Raw genomic sequence first — 22,528 nt, 5'->3', positions numbered from 1 at the left:
GTGAAACACATCATTAGCATTGCTAAAACTCTTGTAGTTTGTTGCCTATATTTATAATTGGAAGAAACACCGCGCATCAATTACAGATTAGTGAAAACAATGTAATTATTTCTTCTCCACATTCAGAGACCTCTTGAATTCTATCAGTCAGCTCTCCAAGTTTAAAAATCTCTGTGGTAGTAGTGCTGTCACTAACAGAAGCAGTATACACTTAAAGGCATGTTTCTCCTTCAGAGTATTTAAAATTTACTCTTCAAGATGATACAGATTATTGGGAAATGTAGTTTTATTAATATTAGTTTTTGAAATTAAAGTTTAAGACTTCTTGTTACCAAAATAGTTGAGAGCATTTCCAAAGAATCATTAAGTTTGGGGTACAAATTGTTATTTATATATCTTCTGTGACTGGTTCTTTCATAAATCATTGTTTCTTGAGCTATTGGTTAAAAGGAATTAAACTTCTTTTCTAACACCGTTACCAGGATCAGCCAAGATCTTGCTCTCATTGCTCGGGAGATCAACGATGTAGCGGGAGAAATAGACTCAGTGACTTCATCAGGCACTGCCCCTAGCACCACAGTAAGCACTGCTGCCACCACCCCTGGCTCTGCCATAGACACTAGAGAAGAGGTAGGAGATCTTCATGGAGAGATGCATAAGGTTCTTTCTTTTCTTTATTTCTTTTGCTTTCAGCTTTTTCTTGGTTTATTTTACTTATGTCCACCCTCCCTGTTTGCATGAAGCTCTGCATCTCCCAACTTTGCTTTAGCAAATTTATTTTATGTTTTTGTAACAAAACTAGTAAAAGCTAGAAGGCTAACATTTTGGTCTACTATTAACATGAAGGTGGAAAGTCATTTGGTGTACACACTTTGCCTGCCAGTTCCTGGTCCATAACTTTACTTGAAATGTGGATATAATGGTATCCAAAAGCAAACCAAAATTTGACAGATTGACTGTATAAAGTTTCAACAAAGTTTGACTATGAAAACACTGAATTTAAAAAGGTATTTTCATTGCTAGTACACAAGGTAATAACTCTTAACAAAGAGGAAAATTCTACAGTTTTCACTACTTTAAATAACATTTCTGTTGATGAATACACACACATACACAAAAGGATATTTTGAAAACTGAAATGTATATATATATATACACACATATGCACACACACACATACTCACTGTTTTTATAAACTCTGGAAAATAAGCAAGCTAAGTAGACTGTTGCCCAGCCAAAATCATGGCCTCCTGCAGTACAGCCCAGGGGACACTATTTGCCTAGCATTGTTCCAGAAATGTCCTGTAACATAAAATTAATGACACAGTGGTCTCTTGTGCTTCAGTATCTGTGGAGTTCCAGGGCCTCCCTTCTCATTCCTGCAGATAACAAACCCCATGCATAAAGTGATAACAGTATTTGCATATAACCTGTGTGCATCCTCCTATAGACTTTAAATCATCTCTAGATGACTTATATTACCTAATACAATGTGACTGCTTTGCAGTAGTTATTCTGTATTGTTTGGGGATTGATCAACAAGTATGTTGATTAAGCATGCAGCTCCTCATTTGCTTTAATCTCCAGATGGAGAGTTGACTATACACTCTGGCCCTGTTAACTATTTTGATCTGGGGTAAAAATCTAAAGGATTGGCATTTAAAAGATGTATTTGAGGGCTGGGGACTTAGCTCATGCCTTGGAAGGCAAAGTTCTGGATTCAACTCTCAGCACTGCAAAAAAAGAGAGATGGGAGAGTGAATATGAGCCAGGTGTAGTGATGCACATCTGTAAGCTTAACACACAAGAAGATGAGATTGGTTGCCGAGTGCTGGGGCTCATGCCAGAACTCTAGCTACTTGGGAGGCTGAGATCACGAGGATCCAGATTCCAGGACAGTAGTTTGTGAGACCTACCTGCCCCATCTCCAAATTAACCAGAACAAAATGGACTGGAGGTGTGACTCAAGTGCTAGAGCACCTGCTTTGCAAGCATGGTACCCTGAGTTCAAACCCTAGTCCCACCAAAAAAAGAAAAAAAGGGGAGGTTGGGGCAGGAGGATCATGAATTCATGGCCAGCCTAGGCAACATAGGGAGACCCTATATGAACTAAAAACTAGAAATGGTTTTTATGTTTTTAAATGATTGAAAAATCAAAAAGATTAATAATTAATAACATGAAAATAATGTGAAATTACATTTCAGTGTCCATAGCTAAAGTTTCATTAAATATAACTATCTCACTTGTTTATTATCTGTGACTGTCTCTGTGTTGCTGGGGTAGAATTGAATAGCTGAGATAGAGACTGTATGGCCGCAAAGCCTTGACTATTTATCATCTGTCACTTTACAAAAATAAAATTTCCTAGCCCCTGATGAAGATGACTTCACTTCCTTTTATTAAACAGTGGTTTAGATAGTAGCTAAAAATGGCTAGCCTTTTTGACATTTAATTCTGGCAACTTTTTCTTCTGTTGCTTTTTGTCACATTCCTTCTTTAATATAGTTATTTAATGATCACTTTTTGTTTGCTTTCCTTCCTTCACATGTTGTCTAATAAATGTTAGTTCATCAGTCTGTGTAGAGTTTTGTTACCATTCGATCAGTTGTAACTATATATAAAATCATTCTTATTGATTAAAAAAAAGGATCTTCTTGGTGGCAAGACATACACATTTCTCTGGTACATTTAAAATAATAATATTCTTTTCTCAGCTTTCTAACTAAATTTTGCCTAACATGGTTATACATTCACCCAGACCAATAAAATTACTGAAACATTTCATTGACTAGACTTCCATTTTTCCTTTTTGTTTGATTTCAGAATACTGCATTAGAGTTTAATCCCTCTTCAGTAAACCTGAGTTACTTAGTATTGTATGTCTGTAATTTGACTGCAGATGGCAGCATATCATTTTTACTAGCATATGCAATTTCCATGTCATTGTGAAAAGTTTATTTGACTAAAACCAAAATACTTACTATATAGATTTAAGTTCTTTTCCTTTTGTAAACTTAATTGGAATTTGCAATTTATGGATCTTGTGAAGAAATTTGGCACCTGGATTTGGGGAGGAAAAAAGGAAAAAACAAGATACAAAACTAAAAAAAATAAATAAAGAAGAAGAAGAAACATTATTTTATGCTGGTAAGGCAATGTAAGTGAACTCATTGTCTAGTCACATGGCTTAGGGTTTATTTCTCTTTAGCATCTGTTTTTCATTTGGAGAAAGTTTTATTCACGGAAGCATTGAATTTATAGTTACATATATTGGATTCTGCAAATGAGACCTATGGAAGTGAACATCTATTTTATTAAAGAAATACTTTTGAAGTGCATATTGAAAAGTAATTGGTTTATTGAAGATGTCATGCTACTTCACTACTTGAGAATGAAGTAACTTCTGTCTAATCATAACAATTATAATGCCAATCTATACTTTCCCAAGTTACTTTGTCCTCATAAAGGTTTGCTTTTGTCCTACTAGTTGGTTGATCGTGTTTTTGATGAAAGTCTCAACTTCCGAAAGATCCCTCCATTAGTTCAGTGTAAAACACCAGAAGGAAACAATGGTCGTTCTGGTGATTCAAGACCTCAACCAGCAGAGCCTCCTGACCACTTAACAATCACAAGACGGAGAACCTGGAGCAGAGATGAAGTAAGTAAACCAAAAACTTGAAAATATGGCAAAGGAAGCATGCCCCACAAGTGGAAAAAGGAGAAACTAATTAATGTGGATGAGGAAAACATGGTTATCCCATCTTAACGTGGTAAATGTTAGAGAAGATGTGAATCTGTAGGCTTCCTTACATGTAGCTGATGGAGAGTAAACTGTTGTGGTCACTCTGGAAAACTCTGACATTACCTCCTATACTCAAACATAGAGATACCACATCATCTTGGATTTTTCCTGACAGTATATGCATGGAAAAAACCCTTTCCTATTGACTGCACAAGGCACGCACAAGCATATTTTTGTACAGTAGGTCCCCCCTTGTCCATGGGGGTATGATAAGTTCAGGACTATTAGCGGTACTGGAAACTCTGGATGCTGTTGAACTCTATAGATACTGTTTTTTCCTATATTTATACACCTGTGTAAATAGGTGTTTAATTTATAAATTTGGCACAGTAAGAGATTAATAACAATAGCTAATAAAATTGAAGAATTATAACTTAATTTTAAGCTAATAAAATTATTTAATAAAATAAAATAAAACTTCTAATAAAAGTTGTATGACTGTGATCTTTCTATTAAAATACTTTGGTGACTCTTCTTCATACTTTGGTGAGGATGTGAGATGATAAAATACCTACATGATGAGATGAAGTGAGGTAAATGACATGGCATTGTGACCTAGTGTTACACCACTACATAAGGGATCGTTGAACATAAGCACTGTAATACCCAGTCTGTCTGATAATCAGTGGATACCTATAATAGGCAGGCAGTGGCGATAGCATGGATATGTTGGACAAAGAGGTGATTCATGTCTGGGTTGGAACAGAACTGAGTTACATGAGATTTCATCATACTAGTAAGAACAGCAGACAATTTAAAACTTATAAATTGTTTGCTTTTGAAATTTTACTCAACATTTTCAGACCATGAGTGACTGCAGGTAACTGAAACCACAGGTAAGGAGCTACTGCTACAGTAACATGGTTGATAATAACAAAATCCTGGGAACTAAATGTTTTTATTGGCAGAAAAGTGACTGTATGAACGGATGTGTTTGCAAATTGAACCAAAGGAGAATAACCAAAACAAACTACAGAAATATATAGCAGTGTAGATGAATTTTAGCAATGTAAGTCTCAAAGGATTGTATATAATGTGGTCCTTTGTCATAAGTTTTTAAAAATGTGTAAGACATCAGTAGATATACTAAATGTTTATAAAAAGGAAAATAAGGAAACGATTAGTGGAATTGAGAATATCATTTACCATGGGAGTAGGGATGTAGGGAGATGGAATGGAGGAAGTTGATGTATCTGTCAGCTTTTTCTGCATAACAAACATCTACAAAAGTATCTGTGACATAGAACAATAAGCATTTATCACACCTGTGAGTTAACTGGTACTGCTCAGCTGGACTCAGTTGGACAATTATAAGTTGCAGAGCACATCTAGGTTTGCTGTATGTGTCTTCATTCTCCCTGGACCAGTGAACTAACCAGGGCTTGTCTTGTTGTGGTAATAGCAGAAACACGACAGGAAACCTCAACCTCACTATGGAACCATTTTTCAAAATTATGTCATGGCTCCTAACATACCATTGGCCAAGACAAGTCACATGGCTAAGGGCAAAGGCTAGGGATACAGAGAATCTTCCTCTAGCAGTGGTGGAGGCAGTAGAGGGAGTGAAGAGTTTTGAATATACAACAGTATCTGCTGTGCCATATTGGTTGTTAGTAGGTTGTAATTATTTGAGGAGTGGGGTAGATTAATTATGAGAGAGAGAGAGTGAGAGAGAGAAAGAAAGGCTTGTGCATGCCTTGTGGGGGAGAGGGAGGGAAGGAGAGAAAAAGGAAGAATCATTCAGGTTGGATCAATGATGTGTATCATGAACCAAGAATTAGGATTAATTTTAGTTCTGTGAACCTATAAACCAGTATTTATTTAAAAAATTTAAATTTATCTTTTTAAAATATGAATGTGTCACCAAGCGTGGTAATAGACATCTGTAGTCCCAGTTACTTGGAGGCTAAGGCCGGAGGATTACTTGAGCCCGAGAGTTTCAGACCAGCCAGGCAACATAGCAAGAACCCCATCTTAAAATAAGTAAATGAATGTCAGTGAGAAATCAGGGGAAGAAAGGTTTATTGAAAGTCTTATGTCAGTGAAAAAACAGATGAACAGAGTTTGAGGAAAACTGAAGACTAAAGGAAACTTTCCACTACAGAATGGTTATTCCACTAGCACAATGGAAAAGACTAATTGATGAGTGATATGTTCAAGTGGTATAGGCTGAGGGTGTGGTAGAGGAAGAGTGTGGAAGGGAAGAGCTAGCAGAAGGGACTGGTCACAAGCTGATTCTTTTGAATTCCTGGTGTAAGGAACAAGACCTGAGAGTTAATATGTAAAATGTGTATGTTTTTAACTGTAATGAGTGGAAAAAAGACCTTCCTAATGGAAAAGTCCATAACTTGCTCCAAAGTTGCATTTGCAGTCTACTAAATAGTGTTACAATATGCTTTCTCTGTCATGGCCTAGTGGTTGCTTTGCTCATGGTTTCAAGCAAAGGACTCATTCTCCAATCTTACCCATGCTCACTCTGTCCAACTGTAATAAGGTTATGTGGAAGAAGTTTATTTTTTTCAAAGAGGGTGAAAATATGTAGGTTGATAGTTATCTCAAGGTTGCTATCAGAATGACACTTAAGTATGTTTCATGAGGTAAAAAAGAGATACCTGTTCTGTTTTAATAATCTTTCCTTAGACTGTCCTGATCTTTCTCATTCCTTGCTAGTTTGTGTATGTCTTCTACTTTATATATATATATATATATATATATATTTTTTTTTTTTTTTTATGGTACTGAGGTTTGAACTCAGAGCCTGGCACTTGCTAGGCAAGTAGTCTACACCCTGGGCCCTTTTTTACTTTAGTTATTTTTCAGATAGGGTCTCACATTTTTACATGGGGCCAACCTGAGACCATGATCCTCCTTACTTACGACCTCCCAAGTAGCTGTGATTATAGCCACTGTGCCTGGCTTGTTGGTTGAGATGGGGTCTTGCTAATTGTCTTGCCCTGGTTGGCCTGGAACTACAGTCTTCCCAATCTCTACCTCCTGAGAAGCTGGGGTCACAAGGCATGCACACATGCCCCACCCCTGCCTTCCACTTTTATTTGGTTTGTTTCCTGAAGACTCACAAGCCCCATTATTCCTATTTACCCTTTTATGTTGCTTTTCATACCCAAAGTAATCATTTGTCCTCTGCAGAATTCAAATCCTTGTGGTTACCAGGTTCCATTTTCCCATGACCACCTCCATATTTGTGTCACCCTTGCTGAACTCCCTCTCCTTATGGTTCTTGCAGAATCACTCACATCACTCACTTAGCAGTCACTCACCTGCTGTCGTATAGAAGACCTCATGATGGTCTTGTGGATACTGTTGTCCTCGGCCCATGGGCTCTGGAGCATCTTAATGTCCAAGACTGTCTCTTACTTCTCTGAGTTTTCTTACAGAGCCCCTGTCCAGATAGAGCACAAGATACTGTCTTGACAATAAAAAGGACTTGTTTTGGAAATGACATCTGGATTTGAATTCAGTCCTTTTTCTAGCTCTGCCTCTCATAATTTAGCCCAGAGCTCGACAAACTGTACTCAAGTCATACTTGCGTGTTCTCTGGCTGCTTTTCCTCCACACTAAGAGAGTTGAATTGTTGCAGACAAAAGGCCTTCAGAGCCTGTGATCTCCACTTCACAGAAGTTTGCTGGCCCCTGTTTTTGCCCATGTCTCAACTGGGGTGGTACCAACCCCATCATGAGAACTTACTGTTTTGAGTAAATTCTTAAAAGTTTATCTTTCTGACTAGACTCTGTCTAAAGAACAGGCATTGTGCTCTTCCTGATCTCTGTATTCATGTTATGAAGAAATGATAAATGTAGTACTCTTTTCCCATTATGGTAATTTCAGTGAGAGACAAAGACATGATAGTCATTGAAAATGCCATGGCCAAAATAATATCGGAACTTCACAAGAAGTTTAACAAAAGAATTCCTTTGTTATTAACAAGGTTTCTTTCCCTTTCTCAGCTTAGTTACAGGTTACTCTAATTATGTTTTTCATTGTTTTTTTATAAAATTAGTATAAATACTCTAGATATTTATACAACATGGTGGTGATATCTTAATACCTACTTTTTCTTTGTTTCAGGTCATGGGAGATAATTTGCTGCTGTCATCCGTCTTTCAGTTCTCTAGAAAGATAAGGCAATCTATAGACAAAACGGCTGGAAAAATCAGGTACTTCGTGTTATCTGAACTTCCTTGGTTTAAACCAGCTGTTCCATTTTTTTCAAACCTACTTCTACCGCCTCAGGAAACTGTAGTGGAGTCACTAGAACTGTATCTCACTGGTGTCATTACCTCGGTCTTTACTTCTTAGATACAAGCAGTGACCATAAGCCAAATACATGTCTTCAGTAATGAGATAATTAACAGCTATACTCACTGAGATTGTTTTTTTGATAACAAAAGCATTTCCTTCTCCACAAATAATAGCAAATGCTTTAAGTTAACAGATTCTTGAGGCTTCTTTAACTATAAAAACTCTAAAAACTTCATTCTAGTTTAATCTTCTTCATATGAAATGTAGTTTTAGCTTCACATTTTTAATGCCTTTGTAATTTGTATGTGTTCAATTAGAACATTTTTTCAATATTAGACTCTTGTTTGAATCTTGTGCATAAGGACTAGGTTGTGTTGAACACTATACTTTAATTCCCTGCCATTAAGAATATTCATGGATTGGACTTTGAGCACATGATAAAAGCGAGAGCACACAAGGGAGGGGTGAGGATAGGTAAGACACCTAAAAAATTAGCTAGCATTTATTGCCCTCAGCACAAAGAAACTAAAGCAGATACCTTAAAAGCAACTGAGGCCAATAGTAGAAGGGGACCAGGAACTAGAGAAAAGGTGAGATCAAAAAGAATTAACCTAGAAGGTAACACACACGCACAGGAAATTAATGTGAGTCAACTCCCTGTATAGCTATCCTTATCTCAACCAGCAAAAACCCTTGTTCCTTCCTATTATTGCTTGTACTCTCTCTTCAACAAAATTAGAGATAAGGGCAAAATAGTTTCTGCCGGATATCGAGGGGTTGTGGGGGAGAGAGAGGGGGCGGAGTGGGTGGTAAGGGAGGGGGTGGGGAGAGGGGTTGGGGGGGAGAGAGAGGGGGTGGAGTGGGTGGTAAGGGAGGGGGTGGGAGCAGGGGGGAGAAATGACCCAAGCATTGTATACGCATATGAATAATAAAAAATAAAAATTAAAAAAAATATATTCGTAAATATTTGTTGAAATGAATAATTGAAAGAAATAGCTTCATTTATTTTTACCTCAAAAACTCCTAGAAAAGAATCATTGAAAAGAGAAGTGAGTAAAATCCACACCTGTGAGTTTTCTGGAGTAAAAGAGGTGAAGGAAAGGAATGTAATAAAATTCAGAGAAAAGAAGACCAAACTCACAAGCAGTGGGTGTCTTTCAGCTTTGCCACCTACCTACTGAGTGACCTGTTATCTTCTGGTTCTAGCTCCATCATCTTACATGTGAATACGTTCACTGGCAACTCATAGAGTGGTTATGAGGAAAGGAAAATAAAACTATTTCTCATTCATCATACATACACAGCTTTTGCTTTTTTTTTTTCTTTTAAGGTGCTGGGGTTTGAACTCAGCACCTTATAGTTTATTAATTTTTAAAAGCTATACTATCATCCCTTTTGCTTTTTATTATTTTCCTCAAAAGTTAAGTTTTCCATCTTGGAACTAATGTGTTAACCTTGAGAAAAAAATTGTCCCAAAGTAAATACCCATAAAACATTATTTTATAACTTTAAATTCATTAATAATTTAAAACAATGTGAGTTTTATGTAATAATACTTCAAATTTCCTTTCACACTATACATGATGTATTTCTAATTCCTGTAACTAAAAATTTTAAACATAATGAAACCATGTTTGAACATGGTTTGTGAATTGTGTAAAATTCTGCACAAAAATAATTTTCTGTTGCTTATCTCTTGAGGTAATAGATTTCATCAGTGTTTCACGAGCATTAATGTGCATGGCAAAGCACACTGAGCAGGGATTTTGTGAATTGTAAGGTTGACTATTTTGTGTGTATGTCTTTTCTTTTTGGTGCTGGGATCGAACCCAGGGCCTCGTGCATGCTGGGCAAGCGCTCTACCACCGAGCTACTTCTCAGGTTGTAGGTTGACTATTTTTAAAGAAACTAGTAAGAAAAGTATTTTCAAAAACTATCTCAAAATTGTATTTAAGGTATTCTTCACAAACATACATTCTGTCTGGCAGAATGGCTCAAGTGGTAAAAAGAGCACCTGCCTGGCAAGTGTAAGGCCCTGTGTTCAAACCCCAGTACCATCAAAAAAGAGTAGTGTAATCTGCACTGTCTTGTCCTGCTTTTCTCCTCATCTTTAAACATAGCTTTTTGTAACAGAAAATACTTGAACATGGTAAAACATAAATGTTTTAGAAATACATGTACACTATACAGTGTCTGTTGCATGTATACATGTGTAGGCACACATATTTCTTCTTCCCTCCAGGTTCACTCCTCACATGTGCTCTTCTGTACCTTGGTCTTCTCACTTAATAAATCATTACTTTTTCAAGTGTTGGTGCAGTATATTGACAATCCCCCCAAATTTGGTTGGAATATGAGGCATATGATCTTGATTGTCAAAAAGCACTTTAATGGTTGCCTTCCTAAGGAGTGCTTTATACATATAGTTTAAAGTTTATTTTAATGACTACCTTTATGTTGCTGTTCATTGTTTTTTCAAGGTAGTTTACCCTTATCAGTTCTCACATATCCTACCTAATAATAATTTAATATTCATTAACAAATGGTTGTGTAGTACATTCTAGATGCCTTATGATTGGACATCAGCAAAGCAAAGGCCCCTGCACTCATGGGTTTTATATTCCAGCTCATCTATTTGATCAAGTCAACCTGGATTAACTTAGCTGTTCCCTACAAATAATTTATCTTTGTTTCATTATTTCATATAACATTATCTGTATTTTGCCTTCACAGTTTATATCCCCACTGAATAATAACGTTATGTAGAAGAGATTAAAAAGTAGAAAAATACTAATTTTAATGAAGTAAATTGGAACCTTACTAAATTAGAAGTTGAGTGATTAGATGGGTTTATTTTCCCTTAGCCTATTCTTTTAGAAATTTATAAGGACCTTTGAACAAAAACAATTCAGACTGGGGATTGAACTTAGGGCCTTTGCTTGCTAGGCAAGTATTCTGCCACTTGAGCCATGCTCCTAAACCCAGGTCTCAAGAATATTCTTGTTTGTTTTGTTTTGTTGCCATTCTGGAGTTTGAACTCAGCTTCACACTTACTAGGCAAGCACTCTACAGCTTGAACCACACGTCTAGCCCATTTTGCTTTGGTTGCTTTTCAGATATTTTTGAGGGTCTCAGTTTAGATCCTCCTATTTTATGTTTCCCAACATAGCTACAATAGCAGGTGCATGTTACCATGCCTAGCTTTTTCTGTTGAGACAGGGTCTGGTAAGCTTTTTTTGCCTGGAACCAGGATCCTCCTGATCTCAGTGACCAGCATAGCTTGGGATGATAGGTGCATACCACCATGCCCATCTATTGGTTGAGATGGGGGAGTCTCATAAAATTTTTTCTCAGGATGGCCTCAAACCATGATCCTCCCAATCTTAGCCTCCCAAGTAGCTAGAATTACAGGTGTGAGTCACCAGCATCCAGGCAGAAGAATATCTCTATATAGATTCTAGACCCATCTTAAGCATGGTTATCTATAATTGCATTTGTTCCAAATTTGATTTGATATTAGTGAATTTCAGGTTTTTAAATAAGGTGATCTTGCCATAATGACCTTTGAAGAAATACCAATAAGAGTATTAATTTGTTACTATTTAAAATGTTGATCAGCTTCCAGTAATAATAACTTTCCTAATGTTGTACAGAGCTGGTGCTTACATAAGGCAGTTAAACTAGATTTCCAGACTGACTCACTGAAGAAGTTCAAAAGAAATCAAAAAAGTGGCTAGTGTTTCCATCTTTCTAAAACTACTGAGTCATATCTCAGAGATTTAAAGTGTTGGAGAAAGGAGTACACTGCATTTGGAAGACAAATCAAAATTTTGTAGTGCTTTATAAATTAAGATGGTTTAGTTTCTAACGTAACACAGTATTTTATTCCCAGTTATTTTTTTGTGTGTATGTGTGGTACTGGGGATCGAACCCAGGGCTTTGTGCATGCTAGGCAAACACTTAACCACTGAGCTACATCCCAAGCCCCTCAGTTATTTTTATTAATTAAAAGTATATAATATCTTAACTCCTAAGAGGTTATGCACAGATATACTAACATGAATTAAGATTTTTAAAAAACAGCCGGGCATCAGTGACTCACGTCTATAATTCTAGCTTCTCGGGAGGCAGAGATTAGAAGGATCACAGTTCGAAACCAGCCTGGGCAAATAGATAGGGCCATATCTCAGAAAAATCCATCACAAAAAGGGTTGGTGGAGTAGCTCAAGATGTAGGCCCTGAGTTCAAATCTCAGTACAGCAAAGAAAAAAAAGATTTTCAAACAGCACAGGAAGTACTCCAATTGTTCCATCAATAAGGTTGTGTATTCCTGTATATAAAGAGACAGTTGTTCGTACCTAACTTAGTTATTTCATTTTACTATGCTATACTACACATGTTCTATCACTATAAAGTTAAGTTTATAAGTACTATTTATATTGTTAATTACAAATAGTAGTTAAATTTGGGGGAGTTATATCATATATATTTGTTCTATATTAGATTTTCAATTAAGACTGAGATAAACATTAAAGAGTTTTATGTACATATTAGTAACATATCAGTTATGTTTTAAATACAGATTTTTCACATACATGAACTGATTGATACCATTGGCTCAGAATTTAATTCTCAGCTCATCAGAGGTTGTTTTATTTTTCCTTGTATAGCTTTGAAAAGATACATTGTTTTTGGTATTATCATTAACAAAAATTTGTTAGGTTTTTAAAATATGAAAAGTTAAGTGCTTATATTTTTTGATTTACAGAATATTATTTAAAGACCAAGATCGCAACTGGGATGAAATAGAAAGCAAGCTACGAGCCGAGAGTGAGGTCCCCGTCGTGAAAACCTCGAGCATGGTATGCTGACGTTTTTGAAGATTAAAACCTTTTAGTAGCAAAGTTGACTTTAAGGAAAAAAACTGTATATTTTTGTGGTATTTTCTGGTTTACATTGTAAAGGAAGATATGAATGTACAAATTAGGGGGATTTTATTCCTTCAACTGACACCCAGGCAGGGGTTTAAAATGTTAATCATTTCAGAGTTACAGAGAGCAAGAAGGAAGAACTTTTATGTTTTTCACTGTCATGCATCTGTTCTTATGATAATTATACCTTGCAAATAAACAATTTTGAAATTAGAACCAAGCTTAAATATTAAGTTGACATGAGTTGTTTTCAATTACTTAATACAACGCTTATCTCTTTTTCTTAAAAGGATTTTGTACATATTTCTATTGCTTAAATGTAATTCTAGTATTGAGTTTGCAGTTTATTATACATTTTTCTAAAGAAAACTAGCAGACACTTTGTAACAAAGTTGTTGCATGATTGTGCTATATAATTTCTTCAAAATCTTTCTGTCTACAGTAGTAAATTACCTTGAACTTTCATCTTCTTCTATCATGATCTTATTGAAAAAGATTACTCAATTTCATTACTGAAGAGTCTAAATATGAATCTTGTTTATTGGACATCAGTTATTTTATAACATGTTACTAACCTGGTGCTATATCGATAATGTTAAACATCTTAAAATAAGAGTGAGAGATTCATTGCTTGTCATTTGAAAATGTTTGTAGTAAGCTAATTTTTGTTTTCCTGCAGGAGATTTCTTCTATTTTGCAGAGATTCATTGCTTGTCATTTGAAAATGTTTGTAGTAAGCTAATTTTTGTTTCCCTGCAGGAGATTTCTTCTATTTTGCAGGAGCTGAAAAGAGTTGAAAAACAGTTACAAGGTAAATTTACTACTAAATTAATATATAAAGAGCTAATAGTTACCTGAGTGCAAAGCCAGCACTCAGGAAGCTGAAGCAGGAGAGCTAACAGAGCTAACAGCTAAATGCAAGTGCATTCTTAAAATATTATTGGGACAATATTTGATTAAATGTAATGAGGTATAAGAATATATAGTTCTGCATATTCAAATTACTCATAAAATAGAAGTTTTAAAGCCAAATATAAAAAGTTAAAACTATAATAAAGTTAAGTCTTGAGTATATTTTAGTGCTTAGATTTGATAATAGGCTAAGTGTTATAAATTAATTATAATATTTATATATTATGTATAAATAATATGTAAGAAAGAAATATTTTTAAATGTGTGTTATACAACTGAAAATGCTTATTGGTATTGATAGTTAACATTATCTTATTGGATAATTTTTTTAAGAAATTCACTTTATTTTATTTATTTGGCGGTACTGGAGTTTGTACTCAGGGCCTCGTGCTTGCTAGACAGGTGCTCTACCACTTGATCCACACCACCAGCCTGGATAATTCTTAAATGATATCACCGGTATAACTTCAAATGAACTTGCATCCTGATACAAATAATAGTTGCTTAGATGGCCACAAGACATGAGTGCACATTGGCCACAAGAAGAGAGAAGAAAATAAAGTGGACTGTTTGCCTCCTAAACTTTGTGTCAGATCCAGATCATGCATTAATGCCTATGTGTGTCATGACCGTTGAGTCCCTAGTGGTACAACAATCAGGTTTCAGAGCCGTCTGCCAATTGTGCTCAAATCTTTATTGATTGAATAATCGGAGGCCTGGTATGTAGGTCCTACCTAAGAGATTCTTAGCTTTCATTCAGACCCGTCACAGGTTGATAAACCACCATAAGTAAACGTGGCTTACTAACACAGTGATTGTTACCTGGTAGAGGGGGGGTATATTTTTGAAACAGCATCTAAATTATTCTTAAATCTCTGCTGCTTCCTTCTTCATTCCCTCACTTTGTCTAACACCAAATTGAAAATCACTACCTGAGAACTCCCTGTCTACCCAAAGGTGTGTTGGATTGAAAGCTAGACTTTGGCCTCTCTCATGGAGGTAGCAAGGTCTAAGTGGCCTGCTGGGACTGCCTGTGACAGTATCTAAGCTTAAGGAGACACAACTCCGTGGTTTGTCCCAATGCTCAACCAGTATGAATGACAGCATGCTATGGCAACATTCAGGAGTGCTGCAAATGACTCTGAACCCCATCTGAGCAACTAGCCCTAGTTCTCTAAGTGATAAATAGGGCTGGAAGTGCTTATCAAATATCATACCCAATATTTTCACCGTTCTTTTATAATAATGAAAGCATATTTCAGAAAATCTTCCTGAAATACCCATAAAGGGCCCAGAAAAAGCATTCAGGTTGTATAATCAGTAATATGGATTATCCTCAGGATTATGGAGAGTGGATTTTAAGTGTAGTATTGGAGGCTTAGCCACATTTAAGATCACTTAAACACTGAAACTTGAAGTATTTCCAAAACATAAACAGTATTCATACCCATTTTTACTGCATATACAATTATATCTTTTCCCTCTACTTTTTCCTTGATTTCTTCTAGCAATCAATGCCATGATTGACCCAGATGGAACTTTGGAGGCTCTTAACAACATGGGATTTCCCAGTGCTGTCTTGCCATCTCCCCCCAAACAGAAGTCCAGTCCTGTGAACAACCACAGCAGCCCGGGTCAGACACCAACACTTGGCCAGCCAGAAGCTAGGGCTCTGCACCCTGCTACAGCCTCGGCCTCAGCTGAGTTTGACAATACCGAATCTGAGGCTGATTTCAGTATACATTTCAATAGGTTCAACCCTGATGGGGAAGAGGAAGACGTTACTGTACATGAATGACTTTCTCTTGATTGTTACACAGTAATTGCCTGTGGAATGACTAGGAATACTGGAACCAGCATAGTGCTGACGTACAAAACAAGATGCTTGGTTGGTCAACTACAAGCTTGTTATCCTTGTCTTCTTAAGTTCATTTATTTATTTTTTTTACGTATAATGTGGTGTCAGACCAGTCCCTTTAAACCACTTAGGTATCCACTTGAAGCACATGTAGCAAAAAGCAGATTGTGGCAAAACAGTTTTGCCTTTTTGTGGTTTTATAATTTTCAAACTCAATTATATCATTGCATCCTTTCCCTTCATAGATCTTTGTGGTTTTGTTTTAAGCCATGATGTGACCTGCAAGCAAACTAAGCATCCACCATTTCTGAGTCCCATGTCTCCTGTGCCAAGCTGCTTCCTGAAACGGACTTCCTCTTCACCCACACAAATCTGTTCCACCATTCTATTTGCTTCTTGACTGTAGGGTTTATGCTCTCACTCGTCATCACCGGACACCATGGATGGCACACTGTTTCCTAACGTAAAGCAGCCTTTTTGCAACATTCTGTGTCCTGACATTTTCCAGCTTAGACGTAATTTATATAACTTTGTTGTTACATAGCTTGTCTTGGGGTTTATGGACATTAACTATTATGTTTGCACTAAGATTTACTGGGAGTAATAGCTGACATATCTATAAATCATTAGGGACTAACCATCTTTTTTGTACATAGGAACTTGACAAAACTGTATTTGTTTTAACCCCAGTGTTTTACTCCACTTTCAAAATGATCAATTTGGCACTTTTTTCAAGTTTTTCTTAATGGAAATAAGATTTTGTCTTTCATTTGAGATTAAATGATAACTAGGAAGATTAAACTAGGCAAGTAGCTGAGGTGGAGTATATTTTTAAAACTGAGAACATGTATATTTGTCCTGTGTTACCAAGTTTATATGTGACAGTTGGAAAAGAAAATCCCCTTAAAATGATCATGAAGTTAAAATTCTTTTCGTTAGGAAACTTTGAAAACCGTAGTCATAAGGTTAGTTGATAGCTTCGTTCCCAAGCAGTGAACTGCTTCCGTGTGTTTCCTGTAGGACCCCATAGTAAAGACTGTTGATCTTACCTGTTTGTAAGGACTCTGCAAGACGACACCAACAGAGGCTTTGGGCTCATGCTGCTAGACAGAAAGCCTGTGGAAGGTATCTTCTAGAAACTTGTTTTTCCTTTCCAGTAAGTTCACATTTGGATAAGTTTAAAAAGAAAGTAATTATCTTTGCGTTTCCAGAACACCATAATTTGGGTGAATCTTAATTCTTTTAAATATTATTAGTAGAACTGGATTTACCCCCATGACCTCATCAGTCTATAAAGGTTAAACTGCAACTTTTATGAAATTGTTTTTAATATTTTAGCAATAACCTATGCTACATTTGTTTTAAGAAAGTATCTGTATACTTCAAAACATTGCAGGATTTAAGAAATCCTATTCTGTTGGATCAGTTAATAGAAATGTAGAATCTTTTTGTAGAGATGTACAAACAAAAGTCTGTTGTATAATGGATCTCATATTTTTCTTTAAATTAAAAAAAAGTAAACGAATTATTCTCCTTATAAAGCTAAATTCCCCATTCTAATAAAGGAAGACTGAAAAAAGGTTTTAAAGAATTAAAAGGAAAGATAAATTCTTTGAAGGAACAAATAAAACATGAGCACAGGGTCAGTCCATTTGAAGAAAAAGTTAAAGTAATCACCATTGTTCCCTCTTTTATTTAATCTTTGGTACTGATTATATCCACATGGAAGTAGAAGATAAGGACTTTAGGAAAATTAGAATCTACTTACATTATTGTTGGTTTACACAGTTTTGTTCAATTATAAACATTTGGCCTTTTACTATGTTATTTTTATTTTGTAAGAATACATTATTCTCCTTATTTATTTTTGTTACATTTATTACTTATGTTATTTTGTTATGCATTTACAAGTCCATTTTTAAATAAAGTGTTTCTGGAACTTTATACAATGATTATATACTTTATTTCTTCTACCATCTGACTTTCTAATACTCCTCAGTTTACCTAATGACTATTTACAAACCATTTCCAAGGCTTAGCAAAAGAAAGAACCTTCCAATTTTAATTAATATCTGATCATTGTGAAGTGAAAGCTTATATTATTTTGACCATTTAAAGAGAAATGGAAATGTTTTCTTAAATTATGATAAATAAAATTTACTTAGCTTAGTGCTCTAGTGTAATGTGCACACGCAAATGTTTTTATTTTTAGCCAGCTTTGGATCTTCAGAAAGCTCTGTGACAGTATTATATTTTGGAAACAAAGTAGAAATATGAACTATCTTGGACATCTTCAATTTGAGAACTATTGACTCATTTTTCTCCATCATATCTTAAGCTCAAGAATCTCCACTGTGTCTGTCACTAATCAACACCCTAATTTCCACAGATGGACCCTTTGAGACTTTCCGCAGTCTGTTCCTTGCCTTTGGTATGTGTGTCCCAGGACAGGTTCTACCACGACTTACAAGGTTCTTGACCATCCTTACCTTCATCCCTCTGTACACTGTCTTCCTCACCTTCACCCCACTTATTCCTCCATTCCTCATGGTCCCACTGCCAAGAGGATCTGAGAATTGTTCCAGTCCTCCTTTCCATTCACAGTCCAGGGCTATATCCCAGAGTCTTTCCTTCAGGAGAAAAAAAGTCAATTGACCCTGAATTTTTAATAATCTCATAAAACAACATGTGAACAGCAGTTTAAAAAGAAAAAAGTATGGAGAAAAAATGGTACAAGCACTTGAAACGGTATAGAAGTTCCTGATAAAGTTAAATGTACATCTACCATATAACCCAACCATTCCACGTCTAGGTAGGATGACACCATATGACCATCAGACGCATGCAGAAGGCTTACAATGATTACTGAAGCTGTGTTTGCTGCAGCCAAAATGAGCATAACCAGTGTCCACTAGCAACTGAACAGGTAATCAGTCAGAGATACATTCATAAGATGAGATTCTATTCAGCAATAGGAAGGAGCAAGCCACCAGCACCAACACCAGCCAATTTCAAAATTATGCACACATTGTTTGTTTGTTCTGGTGGTACTTGGGTCTGAACTTAGGGCCTATGCTTGCTAGGTAGGAACTCTTAACACTTGAATCCTGCTTTCAGCCCTTTTTTGGTTTAGTTGTTTTTCAGATACCGTCTCATGCTTTTGGACAGGGCTGGGCTCAATCTGGTCCTCCCTCCACCCCACCCCCCACTTCAAGTGAGCCCATCGCTAAGTCATTGGACAAAGAAACTTTCTAACTGCAACAAAAGAAATTAGAATGCAGCAGAGTAATAATACATTGTTTATGGATATATACCTTTGCAGAAGTATAGAAGCATATATGGGAGTGATACACACTAGTTTCTGAATAGAGATATCTAAGGATAGAGGACAGGGAAGAGGCTGAGCTAGACTGTAATATTTTGTTCATTAAAATTGCATTTTTGTTGACTAAAAAGATGAGAGACCATAAAGTAAAATAAGCTGTTTCATCTTGGCGATATGCCAAAGATTTTATTATTTTATCTGTGCTTTTTTTAGTATGCCTAAATTTTTTCACATTAAAAAAGTTTTTAGACAGGCACCAATGGCTCATGCCTGTAATCCTGGCTATTCAGAAGATAGAGATCAGGAGGATCATGGTTCGAGGCCACCCCAGGCAAATAGTTTGCAAGGACCTATCTCCAAAACACCCAATAAGAAACAGGGCTGGTGGAAACAGAGCTGGTGGGGTGGCTCAACTGATAAGAGCACCTGCCTAGCAAGCGCGATACAAGACCCTGAGTTCAAACCCCATTGCCAGCAAAAAATAAAAAAGTTTTAAAATACATCCTCTTTCCCCATCAAACCATTCAAGAATTGGAACTGAGCAAATTTCTGGCATTTTAACAAGAGTAATTTGTTGGTTGCATCTACTTGCCATACACTTAATGGAAACACTTTTTTAATGGCACTGAGCCCCTGTGAAGTTGAGCTAGCATTGGTGAAATCAGAACCACATCCATTAAGTACTCAGTGGTCGTGCGAGTGTAGACACTAGTGCTCACATCTGTTGTTCAGAGCTATATCTTTTGCCTTCTATCAAGAAAACGGATGGTCAACAAATAACTGAACACTTAGTAGAATTAGTAAAGGAGATTTGGAGGTTCTAGCTTTCAGAGGCTTTTTCTTTTTTTTTAAATACAAAGTTGTTTGGGGTTTTGAGAAATGGAGCCCTACAGGGCATGCTGAACTTGACACTGGAAGGTAGCTGGAAGCTGCTCCCACAATCCACCCCTTGACCCCAAGTCAGAGAGGGCAGGCAGAACTGGACAGATCCTTCAGTGAGTCAGAGGCCAGGGCCAGGAGAAGGAAAACAATGTGTTGAACACCAGCACGTGCCCAGGCTCACCCAGTGACTCACAGACTGCTCTCCACAGTGGGGATCAGCACTGTCACATACAGAGCTAGAAGGGATTCTCACGAAGGCGAGCAGCCTGCCAAGGTCACCCTTCTGTGTCAACCCTGGCAGCTTCCAGAGAAGGGTCACAGGACATGGTGTCATTTCTGATTCTGTCTGAGCCACCAAAGATCTTAGGTTGCTCAAAGAAGTCTATAGGGATTTATCCAGAAGAGAGAAGGTTAGAATGAAAAGTCAGTCTGTTGAAGGAAGAAAAATGTTCAATAACTAGTTTTTCAGGTACCTGGGCTCATGAGACTCCAGCATACGGTGACTTACTTTTGGGTGGGTTTTATTCCAGAGAATCCAGCTGGCCTCAGCGAACCACAGCAGAAGCAGAGCCAGCCCTGTTCCGTCCCATGTTCCAGTCTGAACCTCTGTTATATGCATGATGTCACTAAGTACTCAGAATAACTCTGAGCATGTCTTTTTTAGCATTACTGAGGCTAGAACTCAAGGCCTTGCATTTGCTAGGCAGGTGCTCTACCACTTGAGCCACACCTCCAGCCATTTTGCTTTAACTACTTTTCAAATAGGATCTTGCATTTTTTGCCAAGGGTTGGCATGAACCACAATCCTCCTAATTATGCCTCCCATGTAGCTGGGATTACAGGAACACACAGCTACACCAGACTTTTTGTTGAGATGGTATCTTGCTAACTTTTTTGCCTAGGCTGGTCTCAAACCTTGAGCCTCTGGATCTCTGCTTCTCAAGTAACTGAATTACAAGTGTGCACCACTGTGCCCAATCTAGACAATATTTTTTAAGGCATCTTGCAAAGGGAGCAAAGAAATTGGTAGTTGTTGAAGGAAGTGGAGTCAAGATACTTCTTTTGTAACTAATTGGAAGGATCCAGAAGGAAATGAGAAAATGATGTTGGGGAAAGAGGAGAGCATTGTTAGAACACTGTCCTTGAGTAGAAAAGGGAGGACAAGATAGGAAGATGGCTAGCTGATCTCTTGGGACAGGCAGGAAGGCAGAGGGAGCCACAGAAATTTTTAGGTAAGCAAGGTACAATGGCAGGAATCTATGGTCCCTTCTGATTGGTTCCATTTTCTCAGGAAAGCAGGAAGCATGGTCCTCAGCCAAGCTCTGGAGAGATGTTGGGGTTTGAGTAAAATGGGGACAGTGTGAAATAATCATCTAGAAGTGCAAGAATAGAATTACCTAGGGAGTTATAGAGCACTTACCAGGCAGCATTGAGGGTCCATTAGAGATCCATGAACATGAATTTCAAGTGAGATCAGGCAACTTGGCTGAATGTGTTTCTCCAGCCTCCAATTCAGCTGACAAGGTACAGATTCATAACAGCAGAGAGGTGAACTTCATTAGAATGTAGTTTTGCCAAAGAACAGTACAAAGTAAGAGAAAAGCAAAAGAATGAAGGATGTGTGGGTTAGAAATAAGGTCTGGGATCTCAGGATTCCCAAATAGTGATCAGAAGAAACACTCGAGAGTTGCTCAGCAAGCAAATGTTTTACTTTTACAGAAGGATGCACAACCAACAAGAGGTCAGGTAAGCAAGTACACCAAGTGAGAATTTCACCTGGGTTTTATCCCTAATGCAACCCTGCCTCTCACGAGGATTGATCCATGCTTGGGTTCACAACTTTTCATGATTGACTATTGTTTGGGGTAGGGGAGGAGTTGACATTTGTAGCTTAGCAAGGAAATAAAACTCTAGGTTTCAGAAACATGAAACTTAAAGGAAATGAAAAAGTTTATGAAACTAAAATGGCTACTGATTCAAGATGACAGTGATTTGATTAAGTTACTTTGACAGAAAGGAGGTCTAAATCCTACAATCTCCCCCTCTTTTTGTTACTCATCTATATTCTTTAAATTCTGCTAGCATTAACTGAACTTTCACATTCAGTGGTGTCTAAAAGTAAGAGGTTGTTTTGGTAGGAAACGGGAGTCTCTTTGGTGAGGATAGTCTTGATTAATCTCTGGACAAGCCCTCTTCTGTTGGGAATAATACAATATCCCATAGTCATCATTACCCTGAGTACAATGATCAAAGAAGTGAGAATAGACACCATTACACCTTTCCATTTCCAAACCATTGTTTCAGTAGATTAGTGAAAGGGTTGTCTGTTCTTGAGTTTTCTGCTAATTCATTAGCTAAAGTAGTCAGCCCCTGTAAGGCTTTAGTTATAGTACCTTTAGGCACTGTGTTGTTAGAAATAAAAGTACAGCATTGAACACCAATCATAATACAGACTCCCCATTTTTCTGCTAGGATCATGTCTAGGGCTAGCTTGTTTTCCCCTGCCATTTTGCTCATGGCATCTAATTGTTCTGCTATTACTTTAACAGCATCTCTG

General features: G+C 37.0%; 1 protein-coding gene across 7 annotated transcripts in view; it reads left to right on the top strand.

Moving 5' to 3' along the window:
- Cep170 (centrosomal protein 170) overlaps window positions 1-17,713 on the top strand; it is a 114,999-nt gene extending 97,286 nt beyond the window's left edge. For 5 of the 7 annotated variants that reach the window (XM_074048776.1, XM_074048775.1, XM_074048770.1 and 2 more), the window contains 6 exons: window positions 483-660; window positions 3,489-3,659; window positions 7,890-7,978; window positions 12,832-12,925; window positions 13,754-13,805; window positions 15,415-17,713. In XM_074048776.1, the coding sequence (XP_073904877.1) occupies window positions 483-660; window positions 3,489-3,659; window positions 7,890-7,978; window positions 12,832-12,925; window positions 13,754-13,805; window positions 15,415-15,704 (874 nt within the window). In that variant the 3' untranslated portion in view covers window positions 15,705-17,713. The remainder of the gene's footprint in view (window positions 1-482; window positions 661-3,488; window positions 3,660-7,889; window positions 7,979-12,831; window positions 12,926-13,753; window positions 13,806-15,414) is intronic. The other 2 variants (XM_074048773.1, XM_074048772.1) reach the window with 2 other exon arrangements.
- Window positions 17,714-22,528: the final 4,815 nt, after the last annotated feature.

This window comes from Castor canadensis, chromosome 11 (assembly GCF_047511655.1).
Source record: "Castor canadensis chromosome 11, mCasCan1.hap1v2, whole genome shotgun sequence".
NCBI classification, from domain to species: Eukaryota; Metazoa; Chordata; class Mammalia; order Rodentia; family Castoridae; genus Castor; species Castor canadensis.
Note: the sequence above shows the minus strand (reverse complement) of the source record. Positions and strands in the feature narration are given on the sequence as shown.